Source organism: Chionomys nivalis, chromosome 12 (genome assembly GCF_950005125.1).
Source record: "Chionomys nivalis chromosome 12, mChiNiv1.1, whole genome shotgun sequence".
Taxonomy (NCBI): Eukaryota; Metazoa; Chordata; class Mammalia; order Rodentia; family Cricetidae; genus Chionomys; species Chionomys nivalis.
This window is the reverse complement of record NC_080097.1, coordinates 74104267-74123002: the sequence shown is the minus strand read 5'-3', so window position 1 is coordinate 74123002 and position 18736 is coordinate 74104267. Positions and strand designations below refer to the sequence as shown.

Sequence of the window (18736 nt, the reverse complement as noted above, 5' to 3'; positions counted from 1 at the left end):
AATATTCTACCAATGCATGAGTAGGGAAGCTTTTTCCACCTTGTGGTATGTGTTTCAGTTTCTTTCTTCAGTGTCTTGAAGTTGTTATTACGTAAGCCTTTCATTTGCCTGGCTAGAGTTTTCTCAGGGTATTATTTTTGAGGCTGTTGTGGTCTCCACGCTTTTCTTCTCAGCCTCTTTGTCATTTGTAGATAGAAAGGGTATTGATTTTCATGTATTAATTTTGTATCCTGCTGCTTTATTGAAAGTGGCAATCAGATGTAGACATTCCTAGTGGTGATTTTAGGGTCTTTTAAATATAAAAATAATATTTATGCAAATAAAGATACTTTATCTTCTTCCTTCCGATTTGTATCCCCATTGCTAGGGTTCGAGAGAAGCCCCTAAGAAGACCAACAGCCACATATGCAATAACAAGAGCACTTTATTAATTCCAGTGTTGGGGTGGCAATTGGTGACCCCCAAAGAAAGTCACAAGGTCCTTTTAAGTGGAGTTAGGGGAATCCCAGAGAGGAGGGATTAATCTGAGACTGATTGGTGGAGGAAAGATTAGTCTGGGGGCTGATTGGTGGAAGGTCCTAGTCGTTATGGTCCTTCCAGTAGCAGGGTAGGGAAAGCTATCTTTAGTTATCAGGAGACTGCTGAGTCAGCAGAAGGCTGTGGGGTACCCGCCGAGCCAGCAGAAGGCCTGTGGGGTACCCGCTGAGCCAGCAGAAGGCTGCGGGGTACCCGCCGAGTCAGCAGAAAGCTGTGGAGTACCCGCCGAGCCAGCAGAAGGCTGCGGGGTACCCGCCGAGCCAGCAGAAAACTGTGGGGTACCCGCTGAGCCAGCAGAAGGCTGCGGCGTACCCGCTGAGCCCCCAGAAGGCTGTGGGGTACCCAGCAGAAGGCTGTGGGGTACCCGCTGAGCCGGCAGAAGGCTGTGGCTTTTCTGAGGACTATCTGTTTAGCTCTGTCCATTTTAGTGAACCGAAACTAAGGTTTAGGTTTCTGCCAGGCTACTAGGAGAATCTGGTCTGCCCCCGCCCCCTCCCCAGCTCTCTCACTTTGATCTCCTTTAGTTTTCTTGATTTTTAAGTTTTATGGGTGGGTATTTTGCCTGCATATATAGCTGTACACCACATGTGTGCCTGACGCCTTCAGAGGCCAGAAGAGGGTGTCTGTAGATTTCCTGTGGTGAGAGAGGGTTACAGGTGGTTGTGAGCTGTCAAGTGGGTTCTGGGAATAGAGCCTGGGTCCTCTGCAAGAGCAGCCATCTCTCTAGTCCCTACAGTTGTCTTATTGCTCCAGCTAAGACTTAAGCACTATGTTGAGTAGGTATGGAAAGAGTGGGCATCCTTGTTTCTGATTTCATGAAATCGTTTTGAGTTTTCTCTGTTTAGATTGATCTTGGCTGTGCACTTGCTATGACTCAAGCGCTCTCTCTCTCCTCCCTCTCTCTTTCTCTCTCTCTCTCCTCCCTCTCTCTTTCTCTCTCTCTCTCTCTCTCTCTCTCTCTCTCCTTTCCTGAAACCTGCCCTTTCATAAAAACTACCCAAAGCGCTGGTGGTTCCTCCCCTGAAGCTGCCAACTCCCCAATCTCAGTTCCAAGCGTATTCTACTTGGGCACAAACCTGGCTTGTGGAGGAGCATCCTCCCCACCCCCGCACGCCTACAGGGTATTTAAGCCCCGCCTCCTCTAGAATGGCCATATGATTTCTTCCCTACCTTCTTACTTATTGATCCCTGTTATTTGGTTGTTATGATGTGTGCCCCCCTTTTGATTTTCAGGCCTGGGATTATTTATTCCTCTGTTTTCTTGGGTGTGGTTAATCTCTTCAGATTGAGGTTTTCTTCTGCAGAGCTGGATCAGTGGATAGATGCTGTTTAGTTTGGTTTTATTGTGGATTTTCCCCCTTCTGTTTATTGTGATTGGTAGTTTTGTGGGATATAGTAGTCTGGACTGGCATCTATGTTCTCATGTCCCTGCTGGCTTTTTAGAGTCTCCATTGTGAAGCTGGGTGTTATTCTAGTGGATTCTCCTTTCTAAAAGCAGCTTTTAACATTTTGTTCTATACATTTAGTGTTTTGATTTTTTTAATTTTTTTTAAATATTTATTTATTTATTTATTATGCATACAATATTCTGTCTGTGTGTATGTCTGCAGGCCAGAAGAGGGCATCAGACCTCATTACAGATGGTTGAGAGCCACCATGTGGTTGCTGGGAATTGAACTCAGGACCTTTGGAAGAGGAGGCAATGCTCTTAACCACTGAGCCATCTCTCCAGCCCTAGTGTTTTGATTTTTGTGTGTTGAGAAATTTTCTTTTCTGGTTCTGTCTGCTTGGTGTTCCTATGTGTCTTGTACCTCGTTAGGCATCTCCTCTAGGTTAGGGAAGTTTTCTTCTGTTTTCTGTGCCTTTAGCCTGTGTTTCTTTTTCCTCTATTCCTATTATTCCTAGATTTTGCCTTTTCATAGTGTCCCATATTTCTTGGCTATTTTGTGCCTGAAGTTTTTTAGGTTTTACATTCGTTTTGGCTCAGGTATCCGTTTCTTCTACCTTGTCATCAGCATCTGTGATTCTTCCATCTCTTGTATTCTGTTGGTGAGGCTTACCCGAGGTTTTTGTTTGACTTCTTAAATTTTCTGTTTCCAATTTTATCTCAGTTTGGGTTTTCTTTAGTGAGCCTATTTCTGTTTTCATGTCTTGAACTGTTTTCATTATTTCATTCTATTCTCGTAGACTTGATTAACAGATTTATTCATTGTCTCTTTAAGGTCCTTGAACATACTCAGACTTGCTATTCGGAAGTCTTGTGCTTTGGCTATATTAAATTTCTCAGGTCTTCTGTAGGAGGATTTCTGGGTTCTGGTGGTGTCTAGGTGTCTGGGGTTGGGATGGGACAGGTGGTTGGAGGGCTGATATCAGTTATTGATTTTGGGTGGACGGGTAGTATCCGTTCTTATTGCTGACGAGTGGGTGCTCTGGTTCCTGCCTCCTTTTTCTCCATCTGTAGACCTCTGCATCTTAGGGAAGCTTGTAGGTCTCCTGGTGTTTGAAAGAGAGGAATAGAGCTGGGTCAACAGGAGAGGCTGAAAGAGGCTGAGGGAAAGAGGTAAAGGGATCCTGTCCATACCAAGAAGCACGGTCCCTAGGAGGTTTAGTGGGAGGATGCCAGGCCAGCGCGAGCTGGAACCAAGAGTCTCTGCGGAGGGTGTCCAGGTTGAGGGGGAACAGCTTCTCCTATTGTCTTGTTGGGGCTGGCTTTATACCATGGCACCAAATGAGGAGGGGGCTGAGAAGGGACTGTAACCTGACCCTGGCAGGGATCAAGGAACGGTCACCATGCACTCAAAATTCCTTCCTTCCCCGCTCCAGGAGCAGAGGGAATTTATTATGTTTTCCTTGCAGATCAGCACCTCAATGGGGGCAAGGGTATCAACTTGGGGCTATAGTTCCCACAGGAGGAGGGGCTCCTGTAGGGCCTGACTGGGATGGGGAACTAGGGACACTTCTAAGGGACACCCTCCAGAAGGCTGGCAAACAGGTAAGTAACAAAGAGAAGATGAGAGGGTAAATTGTAAGAATGGGGGCAGATTCTTCCAACTCTGCTCATGTAAAGGAATTGCAGGTATTACTGAAAAAAAAAAAACAGGATACAGGAATTAAAAGAAAAAATGTGCACAGGCTTGGGAGAGAGAAGAAAAAGAGTAAAAGAATACAGAAAAACAAGCCACATGAAGATGGAAAGTAAACAGAAAGTCTGGATTATGTATATTGTTATGTTTTCTTTCAATTTTTTTGACTGTGAAGGAACTAAGTACAGAGAGACATTTTATTGTATGGGCTGCTAAGATAAACCAGCATAAAGGTATCTTGACTTCAGAATTTGGGTCTAAGGATTTGTTGCTTTAGAAAAGAGGTTCTTCATTTGTTTCCACAGAAGATGAGAACCTGTGGATTAATTCCAGACTAATGTTGTTTGATGGATCAAGATCCCCCGAAAGGTTGCTGTGAATACCCCCCAAAAATTACTTCCCCCAACAAAGAGCAGAAAGCAGTTTGGAGAGAACTACACCATATTCCCAAATGTTGTCTATAAATGTTTGTTTACATTTAAAGGGGGATATGCTACAGAGATTTACAGTTGCTCCCCTTCCTTCCATCATATTTGTGCCAGCCCCGGCCAGTCAGAAACCTGAGTGCTACCATCAGCTCCTTGAATGCTAACAAGACTTGTGTTCCTCCAACTTCCACAGATTCGCTAACTAAGGGCGTTCTTTATGGCCGAGGCTTGCTGAAGAGCTGGTTTGGGACTGTCGCCCTAGGGACTCTCGTAGCTGGAGGGTTTTTTATTGCTCTGCCTTTATAACAGGTGTCAACAGCAACAACAGATAGTGATTTAATATCACTGCTAAGCAGCTAATGCTTGTCCAAGTGAGCAGGCTTACTCTGAGCACAGTCTGGGTCAACATGCTATAGGAAGGCCAGTGAGCCAGAGATGGGTAAGACAGGAGCCTGTCACAGTCAACCTAAGACAGAGGCCTTGTGTGCTAAGGCAAGTGTTCTTGATGACAGGTAAGATGTGAATTTGCGCTTCTGCAACCTAAGACAGGCCTGGTCTAATTATATAGAAAAGAGGGAGCTGTTGGGAGCTGCAGACCCTCAGACCCAGAACTTCCTGTGACCTCTTGCCTGCTGGAGTAAACAATTTGTTTTTCTATGCTATGGTCTGAGCACGGGACCCTCATGAGTTCCTGATAACAAGGAAGTGTTTTCTGGTGAGTTAGCAGTGGAAAATCCTGAGAGCTAGGGCATGGCCACCAGTCAAGGAGAGCCCTATATAAGCTGTCCTGGAATACATTAAATTGGCATTCTTGCTTAAAGAGTGACCATGTCTCTGTGTGTTCTTTACTCCCCAGACCCTTGCCTGACCGCGGTTCCAGGTGGTGCAGGTCCACAGGCTCCCTCAGATAGGCCGCAGTAGGACAAAGAATAATCTAGAGTTGGGGACGCTGGGTCTGTGCCAAGAATTGGAGTCTCTGGTGAATGGAGTGGGGGTGGAGGAAGGGCATCTGTAAGCAGCCTCAAAGTGAGAATCCCCTACAGAGTCCTGGCCAGTGGGGGTCTGGGGCCCTGGAAAGGCACACAAGCAGACAGTGGGTGGGCTCAGCAGGTTGCATTTCTGTGTTGGTTCTCTTATGTGTGTCTATAGCAATGGTGAAAGAAGAAGAGGCTGTGGATTTGGGAGGGGCTAATAGGAAAGGCAGAGATGGGGGTAGGAGGAAAGAGAGGAAGGAGAAAATGATGTGACTATATTTTAATTAAATTAAAAAAATAATCGTGAGGTATTCAATATCCCTTAAAAAATAAGAGTTATTTGACCATGAACTGAAAACCTCTGAAACCAAGAACCAAAATAAACTTTTTAAAAACGTTTGTTTCAGTTATTTTGTGGCGGCACCTGAAAGCTTGTTAACACAACAATGAACTTAAAAATCAGGATGATTTATTTGGGTTATAATTGGAGGTTCTACCCCTTGTTAGCGAGATCTCTAACTTGGAGGCTTGCTGTGAGATCACACATCTCTGGTGAACAGGAGAATATATCAGAACAGCAGTTGTATCACGATAGCCTAGCATGTACAAGTTCCTCGCTTTAATCCTTAACACCATGGAGATGCTCACCTTGAACGGCAGCACTCAGGAGGCAGAGGCTGTGAACTTGAAGCCAGACTGGTCTAAAACCAAACAAATAAACAAAAAACTTGTGAGCTAAATTAAGTTTTTTTTTTTTGTTTTTTTTTATTTTGGTTTTTTTTTTCTGCTATGGGACTTCCTGCAGATTTCTGAAGCTGGCTTGATCTGGAAATGTTAGCACCTAGCTTTGGTCTGCCTGATGTGACTGCTACTTTTGTATCCGTTACCTTCTATTTGAAATTTATAAATCTTGAATGGGTTTCCTTTAAAGGTGCCAAGGCTGTGCAAAACTCGGTTGGGGAAGAACTCAGCAAACCAAGCTGTCTCCTAACTGAGAATTTGTTTGTGACATCGTCCCTTTGGAGACCTTAGATTAGAGGTCTTGGTGTACAGAAACTGGCTTGCTAAAAGTGTGAGTTGAGTAACAATAAAAAAGCCCTTTACTAAGCTACAGTGAATCAGTTCCCAGAGGCTGGTCCCCTGCAGCTGGAGAAGGCTAAGACCACCCTCAGAGTGCCTCCCGCACCTTCGATCCACAAACCCCGTGAACCCACACCGGATATAACGGAAGTTGCTTATCTTAGGTTTCTGTCGCAGAGACGGAAAGCTGACTAGCACAGGGTAGAACACTCATCAATGGAATTAGCGCCTGTGTAAGGTGGCAGCTGAGACAGCAGGCTCTCCTCGGATGAGGGCAAGAAAACCAGAAAAAAATCCTCTAAACGCTGAGGACCTCACTGCTACGACCGTGGCTCCCAGCTTCTGTCTTCAATACTGAGAAAATAGATGTTTGTTTGTTTTCACAGTGCTGTGGGCCAAGACTGGAGTCATCTTTGCTAGTCAAGTGCCCTGCCACCGGCTTCTACCTCCAGCCTGCCTGGTTCCTGGCAGCTTGCTACAGCAGCCTGCACAGCGCTAAACTTCTGTCCTATCGTTTTGTGGAAACATTTTTTTCTAGCTTTCTATGTTGTTAAAACTTTAATGGAACAAAAGAAATTTTAATTTTAAGGAATCTGTCATAATGAAAAGGAGACTTCTGTGTTCCCACCATTATTCTAATGTAGTCTCTGCTTCCTAACCGAGATTCTGTCTTCTTCAATTTCTACCTTGCCTCCACACTGTTTGGACCCAGAAGCAGGTTACTTCTGATAAACCTGAATTCCCTCAGGAATTCATTATCAGTTTGCATTTCCTGGGATCTGTGAAACCCGCACGGTATTTGACATTCCCCAGAGACTGATTGGTTAATTCTGCAGAATTAGTTTCTATCTTTAGGGAGGTATTTCTGACATTAGTTTTTAACCAAGGAAATACTTTATTTCTCCAAACTCAGTCATCTCTCGGATTGCCACTATTATGTGCTTACTCATCCTCATCCCCCTCTCTGCATTTAGAGCCCATGATGGTCTCTGTGAGAAGTTTCCCCGTGAGCCTGGGTATTTCAACACTCCAGGTGGTGGCTCTGTTGCAGGGGCGGGGGAGGGGCATACGAAGGGAAGATACGTGGTGAACCTTACTGGAGAAAGTACGTCACTGGAGGACAGGCTTTGAGATTAAAAGCTTCATGCCATTTCCAGTTCCCTCTCTCTGGTTCCTCCTTACCATTGGAATTTTTGGCTTCCTGATCCTGAAGCTACGCTGGCCATGTTGCCGTGCCTCCCCCCATGACAGACTCTTGTCACCCCGTCAGCCCAAACAACTCCCTCTGAAGTTGCTTTGGTCACAGTTTTATCACAGCCCCAGAGAGGTAACTAGAGCAGAGCAGGTGGGAAAAGCTCAAACTGAGGTAATCCGTACGTGGAACACACCTTAGTTACTTCCTGCCATCTCTGGAGCAACTTAAGGAATGAAGGTTTATTATTTTGGCTCACAGTCTGAAGGTGCAGCCCTTCATGGTGGGGAAGGCGTGATGTCAGGACTGTGAGGAGCTCATGTATGATTTTGGCAGTCAGAGGCTTGTTGGCAGCCTCCAGGATCTCCCCTATCCTTTCCTTCCCACACGAGGCAAATGCCACCACACTCAGCTTTTATGTAGGTCTAGGGGATCTAAGCTCAGGTCTCATGCTTGCAAAACAAGCATTTCACCAAGTGTGCTGCCTGCCTGCCTCTACTACCTCACATTCTAAAGGCTTCTTATTGTGAAATTTTGGAGCATACTAAAAATAGCTAGACTAGTATAATGAATCATGGTATTACCAACATGTAGTTCTACAGATCACTAATTCATGGTCAAGCCAGTTTTATTTATATTCCCATTTAATTTTGAAGGAAAGTCCAGATATGTGAATTTTCATAACTGATTTTTATGTAGTTTATAGCAATAGTTGTTACAAATGAGGAAAACTGAAGGGAAAAAACCCAATAAGCAATGATTAGAACCTAAGTTTATTTCAAGAAGATTGCAGCTCATTTAGCACAATAGATTCATTATGATGGCTAAACTTGATTGTCAACTGGATGGGGCTTGATCATCTGGAAAACCAATCTCTAGACATATTTTCAAAGAAGTTTCTAGGTTGAGTTAATTGATGTGGGAAGGACCACCCTAAATGTGGGTGGCATCATTCCTTGGTCTAGGGTCCTAAACCGGTGGGGGGGGGGGGGGGGGCGGAGCCAGGTGTGGTGGCGCAGGCCTTTAGTCCCAACACTTGGTAAGTAGAGGCAGCAGAGTTCTAAGATAGTAAGTTCAGGCCAGGGCTACACAGTGAGACCTTGCATACGTAACCACCATGCTGTCCTGACCGTGACGGGAGCCACAATCCTTTTCTTCCTTCAGTTGCTTTGGTTAGATATTTTGTTCCAGAAAGGCATAAACTAATAGATTTTTCACATTAATAATCTGAGTTAAAATATTCCCTGCCTCTTTTCAGTGTCCAGAGAAGGGAGATTTTGCAGGATATCTTAAAAGCAAAGAAACAGCACAGACTCTGAAAATCATGAGTAAACACAGGAACATTTTGCCTTTTGCTGTCATGTATCAAAAAAATAGAAGAATCCACACAAAAATAGTGAAAATGGCTAATTAGATGATGGGGAGTGAGTGGGTGTGGACACAGGAGGGAGCAGAAATAGTTTCTACACGGTGGGTTTGTACACGTCATTAGCACAGTGAGCTATACCTTGCGCTGTTAGCCTATACATTGTTGTAGCTTTGTTTTTGGACTATGTGCATGTACCTTAAAGATAAGATCTAAAATATCATAAGCATATAAACATCACAATAATAAGAAAGCATTTTTTAGTATGTTCTACTCTTATATGATCAGCTAGGTTTGACTGTATTATTACCTGAGTACCAAAGCCATTTTCATGCAAGTAGCTCAGTAATTTTAATACTTAATCATTAACAAAGGCATCATAAACATGTTCTGGTACGAAAAGTCTCTTCAGCAAATAGTTCTAGAAAAATCGCATGTCTGCATGCATGTCTGCATGCATGTGTCTGTATGCATGTCTGCATGTAGAAGAATGAAGCCACCCTCCTAACCCTGAAGAAAAACTCATTGAAAATGGATCAAATGCCTTAAGATTAGACTTGAAACTTTGAGATTGCTAGAGAAAACAACAAAAAAAAAAACTCTTCAAGAATAGACAAGGACTTCCTGGGAAAGATTCTAATTGTACAGGAAATAATCTTAAGAACTGACAAACAAGATTGCATAAGATCTTCAGTGCCGCGAAGGATGCAGGCACTGGAGAGAGGACCCAGCCTGCTGAATGGAAAAAATAAAATCTTTACTATGGAGATCAGTGTTTGCAAACTATACAGAACCCAAAAGTTAAATACCAAAAAATCAAATAATTAATACATGGATTGAATAGGTAGCTCTCCAAGGAAATGAAATACAAATGGCCAATAAAGATTTCAAAGTGTGTTTAATATCCCTATCCATCATGAAAAAAATTAAAATTGCTTCAAGATTCTATGTCACCCCAGTTGGAATCACCAACCAGATAAAGGACAACAAATGCTAGCCAGGATATAGGAAGAAAGGAATCTTCATTTACTCTTTGTGAGACTATAAACTGATACAGCCTATATGAAAATAAATATGGAGACTCTCCAAAGTACTAATGACCTCCATATAATCCAGCCATACCCAAGGAGTCTAAGTCAGCAGGCCACAGAGATCCTTGCACACCTGTGCTCATTGCTTCTGCATTCATAACAGCTAAGAAATGGGGTCAAACAGCAATCAACAGACAAACAGAAAAGGGACACTTGGGTAAATACACACAATGGAGTCATCTTCAGCTGTAAAATTTGAATGAAATTATGACATTAATAGAAAAAGATGGAAAGATGTCAAACTCAGAAGACAAATAAGTTTTATTTCATATGTGTGTTCTAGATTTAAACTTTTTTTTTTTTTTTTTTTTTTTTTGGTTTTTCGAGACAGGGTTTCTCTGTGGCTTTGGAGCCTGTCCTGGAACTAGCTCTGTAGACCAGGCTGGTCTCGAACTCACAGAGATCCGCCTGCCTCTGCCTCCCGAGTGCTGGGATTAAAGGCGTGCGCCACCATCGCCCGGCCTAGATTTAAATTTATACACACATTGTACAATACGTATTGTTTATGTATGTATGTAGGCTAGGGAGATAGGAGGCGACTATAGAAAGAGCTAAAGAGAGGGAACAAGAGAGGATAATAGGATGTGTGTGCCATGAAATCGGAACGTGGAAGGGGATTCACTCACAAGAAACTGAGAAGGGACATGAGGAAGGGAAGGAGGGCAAATTAACATCATCATCATCATCATCATCATCATCATCAGTATTGGGGGCTGTAGGAGAGATGGTTCAGCTGTTAAAAGTACTGGCTGCTCTTCCAGAAGTCTTGAGTTCAATCTCCAGCAACCACATGGTGGCTCACTACCACTTGTAATGAGGTCTGGTGCCCTCTTCTGACCTGTAGGCAGAACACTGTATACATAATGAATAAATAAATTTTTTAAAATAATAATAATATGTATTATGAAAGCATCTCAAAGAAACCAATTTTTCTGTATGCTAGCCAAAAATTTAAATTTTGAAAAACTAGTTCTGTAATTAAAAAAATATTTCACAAGCCGGGCGGTGGTGGCGCACGCCTTTAATCCCAGCACTCGGGAGGCAGAGGCAGGCGGATCTCTGGGAGTTCGAGGCCAGCCTGGTCTACAAGAGCTAGTTCCAGGACAGGCACCAAAGCTACAGAGAAACCCTGTCTCGAAAAACAAACCTATATATATATTTCACCTCATTCTTTTTTCTTTTTTTCAGTAACTTTAAGTATTATAGTTCAACCAAGAAGTTTTCTTTTGAGGTAGGATCTTATTATATATCCCAAGCTGGCCTCAGATTTATGGCAGTCCTCCCAAGTGAGCACTAGGTTCTGTTTCAGCGAAGAGTTAAAGTTTTGTACAGAGTTCTCTAGACGGCTCTCACCCTATTTGGGTCGTCTATTCAGATGTGTCCTTCCCTGTAGCTTTCTCTGACCTGGTGTGGCAGCTCTCCAGTCCTCCAGCCCGCTCCAGCTCCTTCCCTCACAGTCTACTGATGGCTGCTCCCTTCCTCCAGGCTGGCTCAGTTACGGTTGTCTAACATGCTCTCAGAAGCGTTATGTCCAGAAAGGATGCATTCAGTCAAAACAACCCTAGAAAGCTGAATCAAAACCCAAATCACATTTATTTCAGAAGAGCAGCTACTCTTCCAGTCTGGGGTTCAGAGCAGCTTAGCACACTTGCTGGGTTTAAGCATTGAGGCTCGTGCCAGAATGCAAAGGCAAACTCTTGGCACACTAAGGGAGTAGAAGATAGGCCAAGACAAAGAAGTCACGATTTAGCAGGCTGGAGGGAAGGCATGAGAACTGGTCAGGAAGATGGGAAGGAGAGGAAAGGGCAGGACAACTGAGGGAACTGAGGTTTGAACCTGAGTCGAATCTCCAGTAAGGAGCATATGATGGAAACACAGAGATGTCTGAGATCCTTGGCAGTGTTTAGGGTGTGTGGGGTTACATGTGATATGTTTGGTAGGGATATAAAGATATGGCAGGGAGAAGCAAAGGAGAGAGACGGTACAGAGTCTTACTATCTTTTCACACCCTTGGGTCTCCCATTATTTTCTGCCATAGAACCCAAGGGAAAGATTCTCACTATCATTTTAAGTCCTGAGGGTAAAGAGATGATGTCTGTGTTACTGGGGTTACACGTTTGTTTCCGAGTTTCATGAAGAGAGAGGCAGTTGATGCGGGCCAGATGCCGTGATTCCCCTCACGTCCACAGTTAATGATGCTTTCACAGCTGCTGGCAGGACAGTTGACGGCTTTCATTGAGAAAGCATTTCTCGTCTCCTTTCCAGATTTACCAGGTGGTGTCTAGGAAGTTGCCTCAAAAGTACAAACTTCTCCTGAGCCCCTTGGGCTGTGTTTGCACCCTCACCCTCTTCCCTTTCCTTTGGTAAGCTCCTCACGTCTGGATCAAGTCTTGTTTCCTGAGGAAACGGTTCATAGAGGATCCTACCTTTCAGTACAGAGATCTATCAGAGGGTTCTAGGGCTCTTCCCTGCGCTCAGTCTAAAACCAGGAGCCAGGAAGAATGGGATCTAACAGCAGAAAATGGAGACTCTCTACCTGAAATCCATCAGCAAGACAAGGAAAGATAGTGCTTTTCAACCACTAGAGATGAAACCAGCTATTGGTAAGTGTGTTGTATTCTCAGTGTAGAAGTGACCCTCTGCGTTCACCCCTTGCCGTCCAGCCACTGCCCCAGAGTGACACTTTAGAGCGCGGAGACAGCTGTTGTTCTCATGCCTTGAGCCAGTCGGGCGATAGCATTGGTCGTGCTGTAGAAGTATACCCAGGAATGGTGGTTTACGCCTTTAACCACATCACTCAGGAGACAGAGGCAGACACATCTCTGAATTCAAGGCCAGCCTGGTTTACACAGCAAGTGCAGGCCTGTTTAGTGAGATCCTGTCTCAAAAAACAAGCAATCAAACAAAGAAAGCCTGTGAAGGAACAGTGTAGCACCTCCTCGGGGTCAGAAAGCCCTGTGCTCACCAGACAGCAGATCAGCACCGGAGGTTACCCAGGGCGGAAGCGCAAGGCGAGAGGCGGTACCCAATTCCCTTTGTTTTCCAAGAGCAGCATCCATCCCTTGGAACTCCGAGGATACCAGGTTACTGTCAGTATCACAGTGAATGCTGAAGTACCAAAGGATGGAGGGGATATTGACTCATAAACTGGGAAAGATCAATATTTCAGGGTCCTACGCTTATGAAGATATCAATGGCATTTGGGAGCGGGGGAGTCACTTCAGATACAGACTGGCTTAGGTCAGAAAGTGACTTCACAGGGAATGACAGAGGGCCCGAGAATAGGTCTGCTTTAGATACCCACTGCCATCCTTACTTTCTGTTCTTAGGTCAAATGCATTGCTTCTGTGGAAATGCCTCTCTCCCTCAAGTCTCCTTCGAGACTGTTGATTTCTGGTGTGTCTTTCTTGAGAATACTGCGTCCCCCACTGAGGCTCAGTTTTGATGTCCTTCTCTAGCATTCTGCACACAGCAGCAGCATCTCTTCCTGTCACAAGCCCCAGCTTTGCTGTTTTATCACCAGCAATGTGGCCTGTCTCTGAGTCACCGAGTACAGGACAGGGCACGCGATGAAAACAGAGGCAACGCTGGAGCCCTAACCCACACAATGTGATTTCTGTAAAAGCTGGAGGGAGGACTGACCCTGGGTGGGCCCCTAAGGTCACGAAGCTGCTCTGTCCTAGACAGAAGGTACCCGCGTTTCCCACGCACACAGAGGTGAGGAAGGAGGAGAGAGTCGAGGGTTAGGAGTCTGAGGTATGGCTGGGCATTGGATGGTTGGGGTGTGTTCAGAACGGCACGGCTGGAGAAGAATCAATGTCTTTAAAATTAATTCTGATGTTTTGCTACTGAGAGTTTTTAATTAGTTTTTTCTTTCCTGTTTTCCTTATCTTTTTTAATGGAGACTTCAGAACACTACCATGTTGGCTATTTTTATTTATTTTTTAGTTGGCGGGACTGGAAGGACTTAAATCAACTCGGTTTCCAATTTAATTGATTATAGCCAGGAATTTGTAGCTCTGTTTCTGACAGTCCAATGGAGCTGGTTTTGGAAATGCTTTGGACTGTGGTTCAGAAGGGAAAGGAGCCTTCATGAATTTATATTCATATTAACAAGCACTGAGCTTGAAGGCAGCAGACTAACTGCATGAATTAATGTGCTTTACTATTGTATCCTCTCTTCACATATTACAACCTACTTCAGAAATGCAAGCATTTTGTGGAAATCTGAGTTTGGTTAAATTCTTTGTTCATTGTGAAAATTCTCCATAAAAGGGAGAATTGGTGTATAAAATGGCCCAGCTTCTACTGCTAATCGTTTAGTTAGGTAATTGAAATGCAAACAAGGGCTCCATTCCTTGATCATCTTTCCAACGTGGTGGCAAGCCAGGCCTAGATTTTGACTCTCATCCACTTCATTTGTTAGGTTGTCATGGGAAACTCTTTTGAATCCTGTGTCCTGTTATTTACTTGCTTCTTACAAAAAATAAATAAATGAATGAATGCAGCTGAGGAGCCGAGTGTACTCAGCCCAGTGAGTAGAGACAGAAGACTTCAAAGGCTGCGTCAGGCGCAGCTCTGTTTCTTTCCAGAATCATGCCCTCATATTTTCACCCAATGCAGACGTTCAGAGAGAGTTTTCTCTTCACCACAGAGAACCATCCGTCAAGATTTGAGAATGAGACTTGTGGAGGTACCGGTTCCTGACAGTTTCTTAAGAGCGAGCTTCCTTTTAGGGGAAATTTTCCTGCTTTGTAATCAGATAATGACCTTGGGTTTCAGGATGCGTGCCTCCACCACGACCACGTTCATTTTGTCTTACAGGTGAGAGAGATCACAATGGCTCTATGTGGGAACCACAGCGATGGGACTACAGAGTTTGTCCTGGCCGGCTTCCCGAACCTGAACAGCACAGGCGTGGAACTGTTCTCTGTGTTCTTTCTAATTTACCTGCTGACTCTAACAGGCAACGTGCTGATTGTGGGGGCAGTGGGTGCCGACCAGCGTCTGCAGACGCCCATGTATTTCTTCCTGGGTAACTTGTCCTGCCTAGAGATTCTGATCACATCTGTCATCATTCCTAAGATGCTGAGCAATTTCCTCTCGAAACAACACACCATTTCCTTTGCCGCGTGCATCGCTCAGTTTTATTTTTACTTCTTTCTTGGGGCATCCGAGTTCCTGCTGTTAGCGGTCATGTCTGTGGACCGCTACCTGGCCATCTGCCGTCCTCTTCACTACCCCTTGCTCATGAGTGGAGCCGTGTGCGTTCGTGTAGCCCTGGCCTGCTGGGTAGGGGGACTCCTCCCCGTGCTCGGCCCCACGGTGGTCGTGGCCTTGCTTCCTTTTTGCAGACAGGATGCTGTGGTGCAGCATTTCTTCTGCGACAGTGGCCCATTGCTACACCTGGCGTGCGCCAACACCACGAAATTGGAGGAGGCCGACTTTGCTCTGGCCTTTCTGGTCATTGTGTCCTCCCTCGCCATCACCGCAGCGTCCTACGGCCAAATAGTCCTGGCTGTCCTGCGGATTCCTTCCACTTCGGGCCGTCAGAAGGCCTTCTCCACCTGCAGCTCGCATCTGATGGTGGTCACCCTCTTCTACGGCAGTGCAATTTTTCTCTATGTGCGGCCGTCCCAGAGCGGCTCCGTGGACACTAACTGGTCAGTGACTGTGATAACCACGTTTGTGACGCCCCTGATGAACCCGGTGATCTATGCCTTGCGCAACGATCGAGTCAAGGAAGCTTTGACAGACATGTTCAGGAAGGTCAGAGCAGAGCTCTCGGAAAATTCCTTCCTTTCAGAAAGTTTGAGGAAGAAGACAGTGAGCTGAGATAGAGGGACTCGGATCCCTGCATCCCCTCTGCCTTGGAAGGAGCCGCAGAGAGCGTCAAAGACGCCCACTCTAAAGTTCCTTCTCAGGTAAAACTCTACCTTATGCCCAGGAATACCAGCGCACGCTATTTTTAATATTTTATTTTTATTTTAGTTATGTGTCTGTGTGGGGGAATGGGGCGTGCACTGAGAGAGCAGGAATTAGATTCTCTGGTGGGCAGATGCAGCGGGGGCCGTGCTAGGCAAGAGGTGGCCGACTCCCAAGTCACGGGCCAGCTGACTGTTCTGTTTTTCATCTTCGAACTGATCAGCCCATTAGGGGAGGGACACTCTTTAGAGATTTCAGAGACCCTAGCCCTGTAGAAGAGACTGGGTTTTTGTTTGTTTGTTTTTTGTTTTTTGCTCCTTGGGTGTCCTCTCTATTTTGCAGAAGGTCTTTTTCTTTGTGTGTCTGAAACATGTGTGTCTTCTCAACTCCCAACAAACACCTTTCTTCAACTGACACTGTCTGCTCCCATTTTCATAGTTGAGATTTCTCTACTGCTGTGTCCCACTTGAGAGATTTTTTTTCCTGCCTTATAGTTCTTTAACTGGCAGAGAAAGTGAACCCGATCAAGACCCACAGAGGCTGTGGTGGGTGCGGGGAACCAAACTGGGATTCTTTGGAAGAGACCATTGAGCCATTTCTCCAGCCCAGCTCATACTGTCTGATATATCAAGACCCAATCGATGGTTTCATCTCCCACCCATCATCATAACCCCTGGAGGGCTGACCATCTGTGCGTTTGTCTGGGGATGAAATCTGTTAAATATCCCTAAGCAGACATTTAGGAATATCTATGTATATCCTCTACTCAAAAGTTAAAGACTGACTACACTTTCAATAAAGGTTTCCAAGTATTCATGCAATGCAATAATATTAGAAAAATATCAAAAGGAGGCCTGAGGCTGTAGCTTGATTGGTAAAGAGCTTGGCTAGCATGCTTGAAGTTTTGGGTTTGAGCCCGGTTGCTTTGTAAACTAAATGTGATAATGTATCCTTAACCCTGCTACTTGGGAGGTCTCAGAAGTTCAAGGTTACTTTTACCTACATAGAGTTTGAGGTCAACCTGGGGTATAGAAGACCTCATGGATGATGATGGTGAAGAAGAAGGAGAAGAAGGAGAAGGAAGAAGGTGGCAGGGAAGATGATTCAGCAGGTTAAAGCACTTGCTCTGCTTCCACAAGGACCTGTGTTCAAATCTCTAGTACCCATGTAAAAAGCCAGGCTGCCTATGAGTGCCTGCAGTTCCAGCTTTGGGAAGAAAGAGAGGTGGATCCCAAGGTCAGCCTAGTGACAGTGGTGGATCCCAAGGTCAGCCTAGTGACAGTGGTGAGCTTCCCATCCAGTGAGAGGCCCTGTCTCACGGTGAGATATGCAGCATGCTGCTTTGTTTACTCATGGGAATGCATGTCCCCCCCCCACGCACACGGTACGTGTCATACATCACCGTACACTCCTCATGCACACAATGGCATAGAATGGCCTCCTGCCTGCATCTGCCTTTGTCAGAATTTCTTGTTTTCTTTTATTGTTCTTGTATGTATGTGTATACATGTATGTGCTTGTGTGTGTGATGTGTGCATATGTGTTTCTGAGTGTGAGAGACAGGTCTCTTTGCTTCTGAACAATGTGTGCACTAGTAGCTAAACTTCAGGTTGCAGACGTGTGCTGCTGTACCCTGCTTTGTTTGGTCTTGGTTTTTTGAGACAGTGTTTCTCTGTGTAACCTTGGCTGTCCTGGAACTCACTCTATAGAGCAGGCTGACCTCGAACTCACAGAGATCCGCCTGCCTCTTCCTCCCAAGTGCTGGGATTTAAGGCGTGCGCCACCACAGCCCAGCTTTGTACCCTGCTTTTGATCAGGTTCTAAGGATTCAAGTTCTCATACCTGCCTAGCAAGTGCTTTACCCACTAAGCAATATCTTCAACCCGTTTTTTTCCTCTCTGTCTGTTGTTAAATAATGGTGTCTCAAGGGATTTTTTTTCTCCCTGCTTTATGCTCTGTTTAGGAATTTCCACTTACATCACACCACATTGGTGGTTGAGACACTTTTTCTCTAGGCCCAGTCTCTTACCTCAGACTCACAGTTTTCCTGTCAACCTAACTCCATGGAGATTTCCCCAACTCATCCTGCTCAAGACTGAAACCTTGACATTTCCTCCCCCCTTTTCACCAACCATCAATTTCTACCTCAGTGCATGACTTGACAGCTTCAATATTGCACCCTGTCTTCCACCAAGGCTTGTCCTCACTGCCTAACCAGCCCAGCTCTGCAGCAACCTAAGTGAGAGTGTGATATTCTCTTCCTCTCTCTCTCTCTCTCTCTCTCTCTCTCTCTCTCTCTCCCTCCCTCCCTCCCTCCCTCCCTCCCTCCTTCCTTCCTTTCCTTCATTGTGTGTGTGTGTGTGTGTGTGTGTGTGTGTGTGTGTGATCTCTGTGTACCCTTGGTTGACCCAGAACTAACTGTGTAGACTAGGCTGGCCTTGAACTTACATTCACATACCTATACACACACAAACACAATCATATACACATCATTCAAAATAAATAAGTCAGAAAAAGACAAAATTATTATACCTTCTATATTCTTTTTGGTTTTGTTTGTTTTGTTTTTTGAGACAAGGTTTCTCTGTGTAGCCCTGATTGTCCTGGACCTTGTTCTGAAGACCAGATTGGCCTTGAACTCTTAGAGATATGACTGCCTCTACCTCCTAAGTGCTAGTATTAAAGGTGTGGAGCATCACTGCCTGGCTACACTTTCTTACTATTCTTACTATCTCAATTCTAAATTCCATGAAAATGGAAAGACTTTCTCATCTCACCAATGTGATCAATCATTATTTGTTTATGAAAAGAATGAGGAATGTAAAAAATTAACTTAATTCTGATTTTGGTTTAAAGAAAATTTCAAAGAGCTGTTCTCATTTGCTCTAAGTCTTTATTTTTAAATATTTATTTATTTATTATGTATACAATATTCTTTCTGCATGTATGCCTGAAGGCCAGAAGAGGGCACCAGACCTCATTACAGATGGTTGTGAGCCACCATGTGGTTGCTGGGAATTGAACTCAGGACCTTTGGAAGAACAGGCAATGCTCTTAACC

At 44.7% G+C, this 18736-nt stretch overlaps 1 protein-coding gene across 1 annotated transcript; it reads left to right on the top strand.

Annotated features, from left to right (window-relative positions):
• The first annotated feature begins 14316 nt into the window (after positions 1-14316).
• On the top strand, positions 14317-16510 carry LOC130885053 (olfactory receptor 6S1). Its single transcript, XM_057786433.1, has 2 exons — positions 14317-14444; positions 14576-16510. The coding sequence occupies exons 1-2, from the start codon at positions 14430-14432 to the stop codon at positions 15584-15586; spliced, it is 1026 nt and encodes a 341-aa protein (XP_057642416.1). The 5' UTR covers positions 14317-14429; the 3' UTR covers positions 15587-16510.
• Positions 16511-18736: the final 2226 nt, after the last annotated feature.